This window comes from Leguminivora glycinivorella, chromosome 19 (assembly GCF_023078275.1).
Source record: "Leguminivora glycinivorella isolate SPB_JAAS2020 chromosome 19, LegGlyc_1.1, whole genome shotgun sequence".
In the NCBI taxonomy this organism is placed as follows: domain Eukaryota; kingdom Metazoa; phylum Arthropoda; class Insecta; order Lepidoptera; family Tortricidae; genus Leguminivora; species Leguminivora glycinivorella.
The window spans coordinates 4,944,870-4,961,216 of NC_062989.1; the positions used below are offsets into that span (position 1 = coordinate 4,944,870).

The following is a 16,347-nucleotide window of genomic DNA, read 5'->3' on the forward strand; positions in this document are numbered from 1 at the left end:
TAATCCAATGGTATATTTTTCAAACCAAAACATGAAGTTGTCTTTGGGAAAACAAATGCTAGACTCAGGCAAGGAGACACTCGTAGACTTATATAGCAACATTAATTTATACATTTACACATCGCCAAATAGCTTTCTTTTCCTAAGTAATTATCACTCCAATTCCTAAAAAAAATAATTACATATATTTTCAGCTTCGAAATAATTTTAATTTAGCTCATCCATTCTTCCTTTACACAGCAGTAAGTAAACGTATTAAGATCTCGAGGCGTTTCGCATAGAACAATAAGCTTTATAAGTTTAAAGAAAGTCGTGTGCAAGTACGCATTTACTCTTCTGTATCAAACAGACCAATGTTCACTCTACGCGCACTGCGCGCCTGATACCTTGAGCTAACCGTTAAGGCCAGTCCAGATGGGAACAATTTTTCGCCTATCCTATCAAATCAGCTAGTGCGAGCTCATGCAAACGCCAATTTGGCTCGCCGATTATTCCTGTTATTAGCAATAAAATGGACGTGTCGAATCTGTCGATTTATTCCTCCTTACCCGTCTGAACTGGCCTTTAAATACCAAAAACTTACATTACATGGCAACATGTTACATCTTACAATAGGTGTTGCCACGTAATGATTTCGGTTTCATTCCCAAGTAACCAGACTATTTGATATCATTCATTTTCGAACTCGCTTCGAACGCTTCCACACAGAGCATTATTTTAAGCATTGACTATACCTATACAATAATGAGCCATCACGGCGTGGTACACGCTCGTTTGGTTCGATACAGCCATAGTGGCCCCGGGCGTTACTCTACAACTACATGCGTTGATGCATATTAAAATTAAGGCCCTTTTACACGGTGCGTCAACTCGCATGCGATTTGTTACATTGCAGACTGCTACGCTTTATAATATTACACTGACAAACATCTCAATGTAATAATAAAACTTGCACAATGTAAATGAACCTTTATTCAAGTCCTCAATATGTATTACACTGATTAGACGTTTATTATCTTCTGTCTAAAATCAAATCCCGTTACCATTTTGTGTGAATTTGAGTAATTTCATTATGCATCAACTCGTCGCGCGCCTTTAGTATTGTCACATCATCCGAACCCAGAGATCTTTCACCTACAATATCTAATATGCACTAAACATAAATCCAATATTTTTCTGCACATCTATTTACATATTTTACAAGGGAAAGAAATAATAAATAATATTTCTATACCTTTGATATGAGCGTCCTTTCAGTACATAGATAAATCTCAACAAAGTGTTTTCAGAGAACTTATTCCTCATAAAACCGACCTCGCCACGTATTTACAGTATGGTGGCCGTTAGTTACATTTAATAGGACTTAACATTTGAATATTACACATATATCCTACTAATGAAGTACTAATGCTTCTGCAATGCGGTCTCGCGATATAAGTAGACGGGTCCACACAGAGCGAGGCACGTTGCGAGGCAATGTGCTCGATCAGCAAACGTGCAATGTAGCCGTGCCTCGGCCGAGTCAAGTCGGTCGACATAAGCCGTTCATCAACGTACCTTGCTTGGTGTGGACCCGCCTAGTAAAGTTCGCAGGTAAAAGGTAACCCTTCTCTTATATGCATTTTCATACTTAGAGAACCATTTTGACATTGACAAACTTTTCACCTTTTACCTGAAAACGATACGTGTTCAACGTTTCACTAGGTATTGGTAATTGTTACTATGTAATGCATATCTGCATGTCTTAACGTAGTGAGTCGCAGGGCTATTTGACTTTGTGACCCATATTCGTATTGAAAATCTCAATGAGTGGACAAGGACAGTACAATACATAAAACAAAACACTGCTTACATTCCACATTTTACGTATCTCAATAAATTTTATAATCGTCTTGCACCTTACTCAGTCGTAAATATTAAGCTCAGTCGCATCGTGCGTTTTATTATTCAACAGAAACATTCCTAGAACTAGTATATCTTTACATTATAGGTACTTTTATAACATTTATTTGTCCTGCAGCCATATCTGATATCTTGTAACTGCTGGTAGCTTAATATAAATTATATCAACCGGTTTTGTTGACTATTCGGTCAAAGAAGTTCTGGTAAAGAAATCAGACCTCACCATCCCTGTTTACACATACTGTGGTCCTTCTCATCTGATATGCTTCTCCAATGATACAACCACATTCCAACAGTCGGACTAGACTAGGGCTGGCAGTAATAGCCCTGCGACAGTTATGACCTATAGGAACAAACATAAAACGATTATCATCTACAGGTGCGCACAGATCTGGCGAATGCACCGTAACGAATATTAAAAATCTTTCATAATAAATCTCTTATTCCACATCCTTAGTTACTGGCCCCAATAATTGCCACCATATGCTGTAGCCATCTACATAGTAACCTTCCATTTCCTTTGCCCAACTATAGCTTATACTACTCAAAGCAATTCCGACAAAGGATCAAAAACCCTGGTATTTCAAATTCGAATCTCTCGCGTAACCTAAGCGCACAGCGCATGTAAGTTCGCGTTGCGTTCGCCAGATGTGCACGCACAACGCGCATGGCTAGTGCGGCGGACACTGCCGCCGACTCGGCAGGACAAAGCTCCCATCACTGTTAACAAATGCGGCGAGCGCCGGACATGCGACAGACAAACATCGGCTCTATGTACAATATGTATCAATAGATTAATACACGGCTCGGTCAAACCTTCAAACACAATAATAAGGTTAGCTTCCATTTATAAATATATATCGGTTAAGATTGTTATATTTTTTTCACATAAGATCCATTTAAATTTATATGGCTAGTATACACCTTATAAGATCTTTATTTTATTTACAATTTAAAATGGTGAAACTTAAAAATACATAACAAATCAGACTGTCGCGAGTTCTACAGTGGCTATTTAGAGAAAGTCTACCAAATATTTGTGATTACATAACAAAAATCAAGCACAATAATAAACATAACAGAAACAAACGCTCAACTTAAACGAAACACGCCTGGTCCCGAGACCCTCCGCCCTCGTTAACGTTCAACAAGTCTATCTAAGGGGTCCCGAACTGCTTCCGATATCGCCGGCACTTTCGAGTGCTAATTTAATGCAATAAATGCTCAGAATAGATCGTGGACATCTTATTTACAAGCGAAAATAGAGTCACTTTTAAAATCACAGCGAAAACACTTAATATACGCTCTCGGTTGGACTGCCGCTGGGCGGCCGGGGTTTGCAACCCGCACACTGTCACTGCACTGCACTGTCCCGCGGGACTGTTCACTGTCTGTTCCGACACTCACTGAGAACGGCCGGCGGCGCTAGGGCGCTCACTCGCTGAAGTAGCGAACCTTGCCGCTGCCGCATCGCACCACGTCGTCCCACGCTGGAAATTATAAAATAAATGTAAAAATCTAAACATTTTATTATTGTGGTATGACATAACCTCGTATGACAAAAAAGGTTTTTTAATGGTTCTTGAATATTTTACACCTTGCTAATTGAATGTAACGCGCTAATCGCTAAGTTATGATGCTAAATGCTACTACACCAAAAGTTTCTGTGTGCATTGTCCCTGCTAACTTAGCAATGTCTATCTAGTCTCAGGGTCTCCTCAAACCTATCGATGCAGAATCGGCTTTGACTGACCCAACATTGCTCGTTAGTAGGCATGGGTTGAGCGACGACGAAGCGAAAGACGCGTACTAGTGTCACCGACCTGTCCCCACGTAGTCGACGATCTGGTGCAGGTGCGTGAGCTCGGCGGGCGGCGCGGGCTGCACGTAGCGCAGCGCGGCGTTGCCGGCTCGCACGGGGACCGGGTCGCAGGCGAGCAGGTCGCAGCGGCGCGCGCCGAGCAGGCGCTCGTCGATGTCGAAGCCGAAGGTGACGCCGTCCATGTCGCGCGGCCGCGCCGGCGAGTCCAGCAGGATGACCGGCGGCCGCGAGGACACCACGTCGGGCGCGGGCTCCTCGCGCCGCTCCTCCTTGCGCGCTCGCCCGCCCGCCGGCGGCTTGCTGCGGCGCGGCCGAGGGTCCAGGGCTGGAAGATTACGAGTTCAAATTAACAACTGCTTTATATAAATAAATATTGGGGGACACCTTACACAGATCAACCTAGCCCCAAACTAAGCAAAGTTTGTACTATGGGTGTTAGGCAACGATATACTTAGGTACTTATACAGATAAATACATACTTATATTATATACATAGAAAACATTCATGACTGAACAAATACCTGTGCTTGTCACACAAATAAATGCCCTTACCGGCATTCGAACCCAAGACCGCGGCTTAGCAGGCAGGGTACCACTACCAGGGGCCTATTGCATAACAATTTACAACTCATATTACAAGCGGTAGTCCCCCTCCAATTTATTTTATAAGAAAGAGAGTTCCGCTTGTAATACAAGTTGTAAATTGTTATACAATAGGCCCCAGGAGCCCATTTCTCGAAGCTACAAGTTACAATTTACAAGCGGTTCTCAATGTCTAATATGACAAGTTGAAAAGAGACTACCTCTTGTAATTTGTAACTTTCAGTTTTGAGAAATGGGCCCCAGCTAGGCCAGACCGGTCGTCAGTATAAATTTAGAGGTTGTGATGACGTAGAACGGTTTAGCCGATTCATTGCCGAAAACGCAAATTCACGTCACGATACATGTTAATCGTCGTCGTGACGTCGGCAATGAATGAGTCATCGTATGAAACGTATTATCACATTATCGCTAACATCAGACTTATAACTTTTCTTGCTTTTTCAACTTTTTTTATAATGAATATCTAAGGTCGACTACTACTTCGAGCAACGGTTGGTACTGCCGCTCAGCGACACCATTTCCCATGGGGCCGACTCGACTAGAATAATTTAGGCAAATGAAATACGTATGACACCCACCAGGATATCCATCGGCGTCGATGGGCGCGGGCGCGGGCTCGGCGGGCGCGGGCGGCTCGGGCGCGCCCTCGCCGTAGTAGTTGCAGCTCTCGATGAGGTCGGGGATGTTGTGCTTGGTGCGCGCGATGTCCGCGTAGCTGGCCGGCGGCGCGGCGCGGCACGGCAGCGACGGCAGCGAGTGCACGGAGTCCAGGTCGTCGTTGGAGTCGTTGGAGCGCTCCGAGCGCGCGCGGGGGGACGGCGGGGAGCGGGGGGAGGGCGCCCGGCGCGGCGGCCGCGGGGAGGGCTCGTCGGCGCGACGGCGCGGCTTGCGTTTCTTTGTGACCGTTTGGAAGTCTGTCAGCTCCGGGTCCGGTTCGGGATTAGGGTCTCGGAAGTAGAAGGGCTGTCGCTCGTCGCCCCAGGAGCGGCGTTCCGGCTTCGGGGCGGGCTGGGCGGGGCGCGCGGGCCTCGCCGGCGGCGGCGCGGCTCGGGACAAGTCGTCGAGACTCGACGCTCTAGGTTGCTTATCTTTGCGCCGCTCCGCGGACCTTTTCTTTTTATCGTCGTGTCGTTTCGGGCGCTCCGGCTCGTTGGACTCTATAAACCGGAGCACCTCGTTCAGGTCCTTGTTGCCCTGGTACCCGTCGATGTGGTGCGATTTGATGACGGTCTCGTTTTTAGAAGACTTTTTTCTCCGCTGCTTCTTCTGTTGACTAGAGCCCGATTGGGGCGAGCTGAATCCCTGTACTGAGTTGCCGTTTTCGTCCAAAGATTTCTGAAATACAGAAAAGAATTCTCAAATCGGGGCTAAAAATTGTAGAACAGCTGTGAAGCACACAGACAAGCAGACTAGAGATATTGATTTGAAATAATAACACATAAATGTCGACAGCGCAATGTAGCGAGTATATACAGCGCCATCTATCGTGAGAGCGAACTTACTAACCTGTTTGAAGTCGAGCTCGGCGGCGGCGGTGCTGAAGTGCGGGCCGGCGCGCGGCAGCGGCACGCCGTTGAACGTGGACGCCGCCATGCTGCGCGCCGGCTGCTCCCAACAACACAGGTTTAGTATTGGCTACTCGGACACGAGATACATTCGCTAAGCAAGCAGGGGTCTCCAACACTACACTTGTTGAGTATCAAAAAGAAAAGGGAGGTGTTGTTGACTCTCAATTCGACACAACAGGAACATTGTAGCCATGTGAAGAAAAAATTTATATAATAAAAAGACGTCCTCTCTGCCTTTGCCACGTTTTATTGCAACCTTCTTGGCATTAATTAAGCATTCGTTTTACTAAAGTGACTGCCAACCCAGAGGGAAAACTAGGCGTATTGGGGGATTGGTCAAGTGTTTTTAAAACTTTTAGGATAACTTTACAAACTCGGTTATCGCTGAAGCCTTGCGTCCCCGTAATGGAAAATTAAATTACTAGTTTAAGAAAGTCAATTATATAAATTATCTAATATAAATTGGGAGTATGTGACCTTTTTTTACTCTTGATTGTCGGTCGGTATGTATAACTAAATATTGAAGACCCCTGCTCAAATATTTCGTCTAAAATGAGGTGGTTTACAATTATTTTTTATTTCCACAAAGAATTTTGTCTCATTATTTTATATTTTAAAACAAAAGTAACCAATATTATGTAACCTGTTTCACTTTACTACGAAGAGAGCTGAGCGTAAAACCCCACACATTATCACACCATTTACAAAATATTTTGAAATTTGTAATTCTTTTCATTAAATCATGCAAACAAATGTTTTCGGACTTGCATACTTGAATGATAGAGAGGCAAACAGACGAAGGTACTTGTCAGAGGTAAACTCTCCACTCAATTACTCCCAGTCAAATTAATGACATAAATGAAAGTGGATGGTGGATTAAATGAAGGTGGAGTAGAATACAATCTATTACATTAGATTTGTGTACTTGTAAACCATGGAAAGAAAAATAATATCTGGAAAGCAGTTCCTTACAAATGATATTGTTTAACATATTCCGACAACACAGAGAAAGCAGTCAATGAAGGCGTTTCAAGTAAAAGTCTGTTGGCTTGGTAAGGCAACGGAGAGCACACAGATAAGCTACATTGCTGTCACCAATCAACCACGTAGTACAACGGCTAAGTCCATGGAGCAACGTACAACGGCTAAGTGCGTTTTCACATTATCCGATCCGATATCGGATGTCGGAAGGATTTCAATAGAACAAATCCAAAATGGCGCTGATAATGTATGGGATATCGGTCCGACATCCGATATCGGATCGGATAATGTGAAACCGCACTAAGGCTAAGGAGCGACACCTAATAGTTTTTTTATACTTGCAGGCAACTGTTGATACTTCTTGTATAAAAAAACACCCATGCATGTACACAGTTATACAATAAAATTCTATTCTATTCTATATATATGTATATTCCAGTATTCGGTGAGGGTCTATCGGTCCTAGTTAGAGCGGCCGATGGCCTTCTAGTTTACGAGTAAATGGTCATATGTAAGGCCCCTTGTTCGCTCACTGAGTTCAAACCAAAGAGGATCGAGTATTTAATAGAGTTACTGTCGAAGTAAAATGTGTAATCACAGTGCATAGACTGCCATCTCTTGACACAGGCTTAAAACTTTTGAACCTCAGTTTTGACAATTTGGCCCATATTCTTAGCTTGATACGTTTTAAAATGTCAAATATTAATATTAGCGCCATCTAGCTGAGCGTACCCCGGTGTACTGCCATCTAGGCCACCGCACCTTTTTCTGTATGGTACTGAGGTACGTTTTTTTCTTAGACTATCTGTCTATACGGAGTTATATATGTCTTTGGCTCAAACGTAAGCAGGCGCGTATGTTTTGAGATTATTTATTTGTGCCAGCTTTCACGTCTTATAACGTTATTTTTTCCTGAAGCTTCCTTAAAACCATAGATAAATTTTAAGACAAAAAGTATTTCATAACTTCGGTACATTTCATATTTATTAAACTATTTTCAGAAAACAATATGTTTTCCACTGAAGCATAACTTACTGATAAACAAGGCATGTCCAATTCTAATAGCATATTATAAAGCCGTATAATTCTCGCCATTCTTAGTCAATTCTTGCATTAATGCCGTTAATAGTCACTGATATAAGTCTTCCGTCCCTTTCGATACGAACAAAGAAAACAATACAAAGATATTTTAAGCTGACATAAAAATGTCTCATTAACGACTAATACGTAGAATTGAGGCGATTGTAATATTTCGTTTAAATTGATAACATTGTCCAGTCGCTCCTTAGCTTGCACATCTACATATTTCTCGCGTGTCACTTGTATTCTCCGGCCAGCGACAAATGAGAAATATATTTTTTAGCCTTTCTGACCCATGTATCATCAAAATGACAATTGGCATTGTCGTCTGACATGCACAAAGAAGATAAATAAAAATAACCATCGATTTCTTCGATTTAAATTCATGTTACGTAGCTATGCTAGTGACGGACAACGAATCAATTATTATAGTAATTTTTTTTTAAATCAAGATTTCCACTTGAGAACTTACCTGCGATGAATAGCATTGTTCTCTTTTGTTAACCCTAAACCGCTAGTTACCTGTGCGAAATAAATACCATAAACAACAAAAGATGTTTTATGAATAACAACAGTATTCCTTGAGTAATAAGGTTCAAAAATTAACACAAGTTACAATAATCAAAGCATCCTTTTAACTTAAATACGCGGACACCTGGGTGACCACTGATCTTAATTTCAAAAGGTTGTACGTGGAGTGAATGCTATGACAATTTGAACCTTATTACTAAATGAATACTGTTGTCTTTTATAAAACATCTTTTCTTGTTTATGGTATTTATTTCGCACAGGTAATTAGCGGTTTAGGGTTAACAAAAGAGAACAATGCTTTTCATCGCAGATAAGTTCTCAAGTGGATATCTTGATTAAAAAAAAATCTACTATAACTAACACTTCTATTTTTTTTATAGTAAAATCATAAATTAAATATAACAAGATCATACCATCCCATACATTAAAATGCGACCGCCTACGAACGCGCTTACACTCCACCACACATAGATGGCGCCACAAAAAAATGCCTTGTTGCCACCGATTATTTGTAGATTGGCATTAAGTGTCAATTCCGAGCCGTAAATCTATGTCAAAAGTGACACTTAACGCCATCTACAAGTGTAATCGAAAGCTACAAGACATTTTTTTTGTGGCGCCATCTATGTGGGGTGGAGTGTAAGCGCGGTCTTAAGCGGTCGCATTTTAATGTATGGGATGGTATGATCTTGTTATATTTAATTTATGGTAAAATAAAGAAACAATGACAAGTTGGTGTTAGGTATACAGCTCTGTCTATTGTACGTCTTTGACACTGCTAATTCAATGATGATACAAATTCCACCATTGCTCATTGAGTCTAAACTCCTATCGTTACAAACAAAATTACATTAATTACATTTTACAAGTATCATCGAAAAACTTATGCCCATTTTTTCAAATATTCTTTTGTGTTTCATTGTCAGATGACAATTGTCATGTTGATGAGTAAAGGATGACTCACGCTAGGAATAGTCGATGCGTCAACTTTTATAGAAAGCGTGATCTCTATCTAGCTGGCTATCAGGCGGTCTAGCACTACTTGCGTTCTCACTCGCGAGACATTTAGCGCGACAAGCATGGATTCACGCGCGAGAGCGCAAATAGGTAATATGTACGTAACTACAAAATTGCCCAAATATTTTTATTTGTAATCTTGCTAAAAAAAAACATGTTTTCAAAATACTTTGGAATTTTATCGTAGTTTAATAGTGAAAATTAATTTATTAATTGGCCTTTGTTAATCATCATCATCATCATCCTTGACCTTATCCCATTTACTTGGGGTCGGCCTTCGCTGTCCGTCTTCTCCATTCAGCACGATTTTGAGCTATGTTTTCGTCTAGCTGTAGTTCTAGCAGGCTTTTGTTCACCGTTGTCGACCAAGTGTCCGGTGGTAATACCCGCACAAATTCTCAAAACTCAACGTGACGTCATGTTACTCTTGCCGTCTGAAAGTGTGAGCGAGATTTATTCTTTTTTCGCTCTCACTCGTGTGTACGGGCGTACGTGTGACGTCAGGTGACACTCTATCGAGCGCTCCAAAATGGCCGTTTTAAATTGCCCGTAAGTGATAGTAGTTTTAACATTTTTTTTCTAGTTTTTTAGTTTATATTTTGGATGTGTTATATTTATTTTTAGTAATGTAATAACTAGTAGAATCGTATAAAAAAATCCTGCATATTCCCTATTCTGCTAAACCGCCTGTAGTGGCAACTCCTATAGAAAGTCCCGTTCCACGTGTAGGGCCCACTTGTCCGAGTCGGCTCGGTACCTTGGGTCGGGCGAGGAGCTGCGCGGCGCGGGGCGCGGGCCGCAGCTCGCAGGCGCCCGTGAGGCTGGCCACGGCGCGGTAGCTCGAGCGGAGCTGCAGCGGCTGTCATCCATCACCGACTTTACCACTACTGTACGCAACCTACACTATACCTACTGCATTCACTATTATAGCTATCTCAACCTTGCTTTGACAGTAGGTAGTCATTCTCAACCTGAGGTCCGCCGGGCTTTTTAGGCCAGCCACATGATAAATAGACGCCATTAGAAACTTCACTAGTCAAACGACATTAGCCCGGTCCACGCAGAGCGAGGCACGCAGCAAGGTTGCTACGTACGAATAGACCTGCCTCAGCCGAGGCACGTCATGCCTCGCTCTGTGTGGACCCGGCTATTTGTTGACCTCATACAACAGGTTGAGAATGGCTGATAAAATGTAGTGTGTAACGCGTTATCTTACTGAATTTTTCTCAAATGTTAATCAAATTTCTTTTCAGAACGTAAATGATATCAAAATACAATTATTGATTGAATAATACCAACACATTTTATAGGATTCTAATGCGTAGTTGATAACATTTAAATTAAAAGTAGTATTGAATGAACTGTTCTAACCGCACCTAGATCTTCATAAGACTTCCTACTCTCACATTCAGCACAAATCACATTAGAGTTATCACAAGTTTTTATATTTGTATATGACATTTATATTTAGTCACAGTGATAACAACTAAAAACGCAGATCGCATGAATGCGCAACACGACACGATCAAGATCGACTGATTCGTCAATTTCATGAAAGAAATTGTGAAATAATCCGTACAAGAGTGCTAAAGGCGAAGCGGAAAACATTTCTGAATTAACCTTATCAGAATATGCGAAAATTAAATTAGAATTAACAGTGTCGCTTTTATGTTGTCGTGCTGTGCATTTTGAATTGTGAACAACGAGATTTTTTAAAATTAGAAATGTGAGATAATAAAATGCTGCTATATGGTACAAAGCAATCTATGATGATGGTAAGAAATGTTAAGGAACACAGGAATGTTTGCAAATGGTGTGGTAAATGTGCGTAAAGGTACGCGGGAGAGTCACCTTGGGGTCGACGGCCACCGCCGCCTGCGCCGACGCCGTGGTCGTGCAACTGGCCACCACCTCCGGACTCGTGATGCAACTAAACGGTATAGCGGAATCGACCTGCGGACATATGGAACACTTAGACACTGGGATATTTTAAAGGTAAATAATATTGACTATAGAGGAATTTCCTACCTCTTTTGTGGTAGCTTTGCTGGGCAGCTTTGTATCAGTTTGCGTTATGTTATCGAAAAAAAGCTTTTTAAGCGCGTTTCTAATTATGTCTTTCTTCTTGTTAGAGTTCTCGTTGTGCGGCTTTCTGGCGAGGCGGGCGGTTATTTTGTCTTTTTTCTTCTTGGGCAGTTTGGCCGTGGTGTCTAGAGCGACTAGGGGCGGCTTGGCCTCGCTGGGTTTAATGTCTACGGTGTTATCTATTTTACTGGGGCAGGCGAGTAAGCGTTTGTAAAGCGTTAGGAAATAGGAAGCGTTGACGGGCAAGTCCTGCGCGTACTCGGAAGCCCTGGCCCGCCTCATGTCCACCATTTCTGTGCCGCTAGTTTCAGAGTCCTTGTCATCGAAGCAGTCCATTTCAGAGATTGGATTAAGTGCTCCTTCAACTGTTAGTAAAAATGGATTAATGATTGGTGTTTCAACATTTGGCATCTCTTGGTCTTGTTGTCGTTCAGTGTTTTTAGAAGTTTCTGTTTCGGGAGTAAACGTTTTGTTGTCACGTTCGTATTGATGGTAGTTATTTGATTCTATAGCTCGAAGTAATCGCTGTTGATTCGCCATGAATAACGAAAATTCATTAGAGTTTTCAGTTTCAGGAGAATTTTGCATTGGAACCATTTCAACAAGGTTTGTGGCTTCGACTTCATCAGGTTTAGTACTTTCTGCACGAGTTCGAGATTCATCTTTCGTCGTGATCATTTCAACGAAACTTATATTATTGTCTTCGTTGGCGTTGCGCTGATTTTCTTCATCAGCCACCATTTTAATAAAATCAAAGAAGGTTTTATGAGATGTTTGTTTAGTTTCCATTTCAAAGTCTTTTTTGTCCTCCATTGTAGTGTTTTCTTTCTCTTCAGACTTTACCATTGCAGTGTTTTCTTTCTTTTCGATATTTTCTTTCACTTCAGCCTTTTCCAGTGTGTTTTCTTTCTGCCCGCCCTTTTCTATCTTAGTTAGTTCGATAGCACGTTGAGAATTTTCTTTCACTCTACCTAGGTCGTCTATGTATTTGTCTGGTTGAGTTTTTTCCATCTGAGGCTTTTTCTGGTCTTTATATTTGTTACTTTTATCCTCAACATTATGTCGTTTTGGTGAGGTACGATTAACTTCGGAGTGTAGTGTCCGAGGCGAAGGTGACCTAGTTTTCCCTGCACTACTACTATGACTCATTTTACGTCTGTTAGATTTACTACTATCGGGCTTGGCCGGTGCAGGTTTATCAGTGACGACATTGACATTCGGATTGCGTTCATTTCTATTACGCGTATTACGATTAGATTTATCTTTATTCTTATCGCGGCCGTCACTAGTGCCCGGGTTTTGATATTTTTTATCGACATTAACGTGGATAGATGGACCTATCGACATGCTCCTAACGTTTTTGGGATTGCAAGATACTGAAGACGGTGGGACTAAGTCTTTTCCTACACGCTCGCGATATGCTTGTCTAGCCATAGCATCTTCGACATCTTTTACGTCTAGCATTTTAGGTATGTCATATATGTAACTATAATTTGAATTATTTTTAGTTTCATAAGAGGTTTCACTAGCTACCGGAATGCATTTATCTTTAGAAACTAAAGTGAGGCGCGACGTGTTGACGATAGGGCGTTTTGGTAGTTTGATGGGGCTGAGATGTGGCGATTTTTGATAGTAGTCGTCGCTTTGTTCGTTTTTGTACAAGTCTTTGTTTAGTATAGTGCCGCTGAGGCGATCCAGGGGTGTATTGTATGCGTCGAGCCCTCGATACCACTTGTCGACACAGGCATGGTCGTGCCAGAAGGTCCTGTGCCGGTCTCCCGCGGGGTCCGGCTCCGGGCCGCGCGGTCGGGGGGTACCTGGCGTGTAGGGAGGGGGGGTACGCACCTGGTTGGAGGCGGTGGTGGTGGTGACCGCGCGGCCCGAGCACACGCTGCCGCTGCCGATCTCCAGCGTCGCGCGCGCCGTGTACATGGGGAACACCGGCTTGCTCCGCCTGCAACACCCAACATCGGTCAGCGGTCACCAGTCACCACACTACACCAATTACCGCGTAGCGGAGGTTTCTACGTCAAAAGTATGAATAAGAATTATTCGAGTTTTAACCATAACCCTTAGCGTCCAATGTGTTATATTCATTTGTCTGTCGATTAAGACCGTTTTTGGGCGTTTCGACATACTAAGGCTTACAGCATAATGTAAAGAGAACCATAATATTAATAACTATCAGAAAGAAAAGGAACACTTGTACGTTTTACGTGGGGTTGCTGTAGACTTCCTTCACCACCCATGCCGCGGTTATCTGTAGACACGGCGCTCTGGCTGACGCAGCCGGGTCGCACTCACCTGCTGAGCGCGTCGGTGTCGGGGCAGTGCGCGTCGCTGGCGGAGACGCGGCGCTCGGCCAGCGGGCTGGGGTTGACGCAGCGCACCGTCGCCACGTACTCCGCGCCGCCCACCGTGCTCGCCACCGCGCCGCGCATCGGCTCTTCGCTTAGAAGAAACGCTGTGGACAAACATTCTACTTGAACAGTACCGTTTAAACGTGCGTCTACGCTAGGAGAGCCGAGCACGAGCCGAAAACATTCGTCTAGTGTGGACCGACTTACAAGCCTCGAACTAGCGCGCTTCGAGCGTGTCGTTCGTACTCGTGCTCGGCTGCGTTCCGCCAGTTGTCGGGTTTCCCCAAACCTATCGACGCGGAATCTGCTCTAGGCGACCAAAAATCGCTCGTTAGTATGAAGACGCTTACGCGTCGTCGTCGCTGAACGCATGCGTACGCACGTTCATTCATACCAATGAGCGATCGCGTCGATAGGTTTGAGGAGACGGGAGACCCTAAGTTGTTCTAATTTCGAAGTAAACTGATTTGCTATTCCTGTCCCATCCCTTTGGATTAACCTGGCAGTGGCTATTTCCTACGCTAATTCCGACCGCGTTGGAGATAATTTGACGTCAGCGTTAGACTGTAGAGCCAGCGTCATCATTTGTTCACTTTTTTGAGTTTTTTTATGTAAAATGTAATGGGTCTATAACTGACATTTTGTTAATATGTATATTCAGCTGATGCCTAAAATCCGTTCTGATTTCATCGGCTTCCTTTCAAGTTGGAAGTGTTGGAACCTAATGAAATTGACACGGTAGGTACTTTAATTCAGTGAACCGTTGAACATAATACACGAGTATCACGACCTTTAGACAAATTTGTTGTGGAAATTTAGTAACTAATTAGGTAAATACAAAGTTGGTTAGGTTCAAAAGGTTAAACCACTCCTAACTTTCCAATCAGTTTCGCCCCATACATAATACCTAGTATGTATATATACCCTCGACCTTTACATGAGACTAAACCCTGGGGAGGTCTACCTACGCCACACAAAGCCGTCCCGTGCGTTCACGTAACCAACCATTGTAAGTAATTTCACTGCAGATCAAATCCTACTTGTTATGTGCAAAGAGTTTCGAAGGAGACTACGGAAAATTTACAACATTCAGGGAACAGCTGCCAAAATGTCAACAAGTAAGTTTAAAAGTTTTCTACTGAGTTGCGTTGACCAGTTCGTCGAATGAGGTTGCTGTAATGGCTGCCGGCGATTGTGAAATAGTTACGAAATTTCAAAGTAATCTTTCGCAAACTTGATTTTTTTTGTGGAGATTGAAACTTTTCGTTTCAGATAGACATTTTCATTGAACTGCTTAGAAATAGTGTTGTAAATAGGCGTGGACAAAGGACCTCTCGCCCACAGACTCGCACTTAACCCCCACGGGAAGCAAGTCTATAATGTTTTGAAAGAAAAGATGAGAATTCGCCTGCGCCTACGCTATTTCATCCTACGTACAGAAAATATTGAGAGCAAATGCTTTTCCGCAACTTGAACACATATGTTGACCTTTTAACCGCTTAAAGCTTTTCATTGAATGTGCTCGTGTCGCCGAGTATTTGTCATATTTATCAGACTTCGACGAAATGAGCTGTGATTTTATGACAGGTAGATCGGACGACTGCGATTAAAGGGTCCACTATCAGGGGCCCGTTTCTCGAAAGGTACAAGCCTTGTATTATAAGTGCGCGAACTGTCAAATCGTATGGGTTGTCATGGAAACACACTTGTAATACAAGGCTTGTACCTTTCGAGAAACGGGCCCCAGGTCTAAGGATGACAACAGCCTCTTAGATCTTCGGCGCAGTCACTTTTTACTTCTAACTGACAGGTGTTTGGCTTTAGCGATAGTCAGAGATGGTAGTAAAGTAGGTATACGTACAGGTGTCGACGCCGGAGGGCAGGCTGCCGCCGTGTATGGCGCGCGCGGAGACGGGCGCGGGCGCAGGCGGGTGCGGCGCGTGGCGCGCGCGGCGCGGCGCCGGCTCGGCGGCGAGCGCGGCCACCAGGTCCTGCAGCGAGTTGGAGTGCGGCAGCGCGCGCCGCGTGCGCCCGCCGCCGCGCCGCGCGCGCGCGCCCCCAGCCGCGCCGCCGCCGAGCACGCCTGCTCGTCCTGTTCGTCCTGCTCCACTTCCTCGAGGAGCTCCTGCAACAACCCCACATACAGGTTACTACTTAATAGTACAACTTAATGGGCTGGAATTGGAAATCGTGTCGGAAAAGAGCTTTCAGTGTTCAGCGACACGGTCGGCGCATACCGTACGTTGCTGTCTGTATGTGATCCTTAATTTCGATAAGCGGACACACTAATGCTATACGCGCACATGGAGACTGCTATGTGTCAGTGCTGCAGTCTACATCCTCATACATTTTCATTGATATAGCTACGTTCAACCGGCGTTCTGCAGCGCTGACCGTC

General features: G+C 43.5%; 1 protein-coding gene across 1 annotated transcript; it reads right to left on the reverse strand.

Moving 5' to 3' along the window:
* Nucleotides 1-2,099: 2,099 nt before the first annotated feature.
* On the reverse strand, nucleotides 2,100-15,941 carry LOC125236249 (serine/arginine repetitive matrix protein 1-like). Its single transcript, XM_048142935.1, has 9 exons — nucleotides 15,811-15,941; nucleotides 13,894-14,053; nucleotides 13,435-13,543; nucleotides 11,356-11,457; nucleotides 10,262-10,363; nucleotides 5,834-5,932; nucleotides 4,906-5,662; nucleotides 3,726-4,049; nucleotides 2,100-3,392 (listed from the first exon to the last, which is right to left on the reverse strand). Exons 2-9 carry the CDS (start codon nucleotides 14,028-14,030, stop codon nucleotides 3,337-3,339), a joined length of 1,686 nt encoding a protein of 561 aa, XP_047998892.1. The 5' UTR covers nucleotides 14,031-14,053; nucleotides 15,811-15,941; the 3' UTR covers nucleotides 2,100-3,336.
* Between the last annotated feature and the right edge of the window lie 406 nt (nucleotides 15,942-16,347).

Excerpts from the sequence above, each read along its gene's own strand:
- LOC125236249 (XM_048142935.1), bottom strand. The coding sequence starts at position 14,030 with ATGCGCGGCGCGGTGGCGAGCACGGTGGGCGGCGCGGAGTACGTGGCG. Across the intron at positions 11,458-13,434 it reads CCACCACCGCCTCCAACCAG|GTCGATTCCGCTATACCGTT; the intron begins GTGCGTACCCCC and ends ATATGTCCGCAG. Across the intron at positions 5,933-10,261 it reads AGCTCCTCGCCCGACCCAAG|CCGGCGCGCAGCATGGCGGC; the intron begins GTACCGAGCCGA and ends TGTTGGGAGCAG.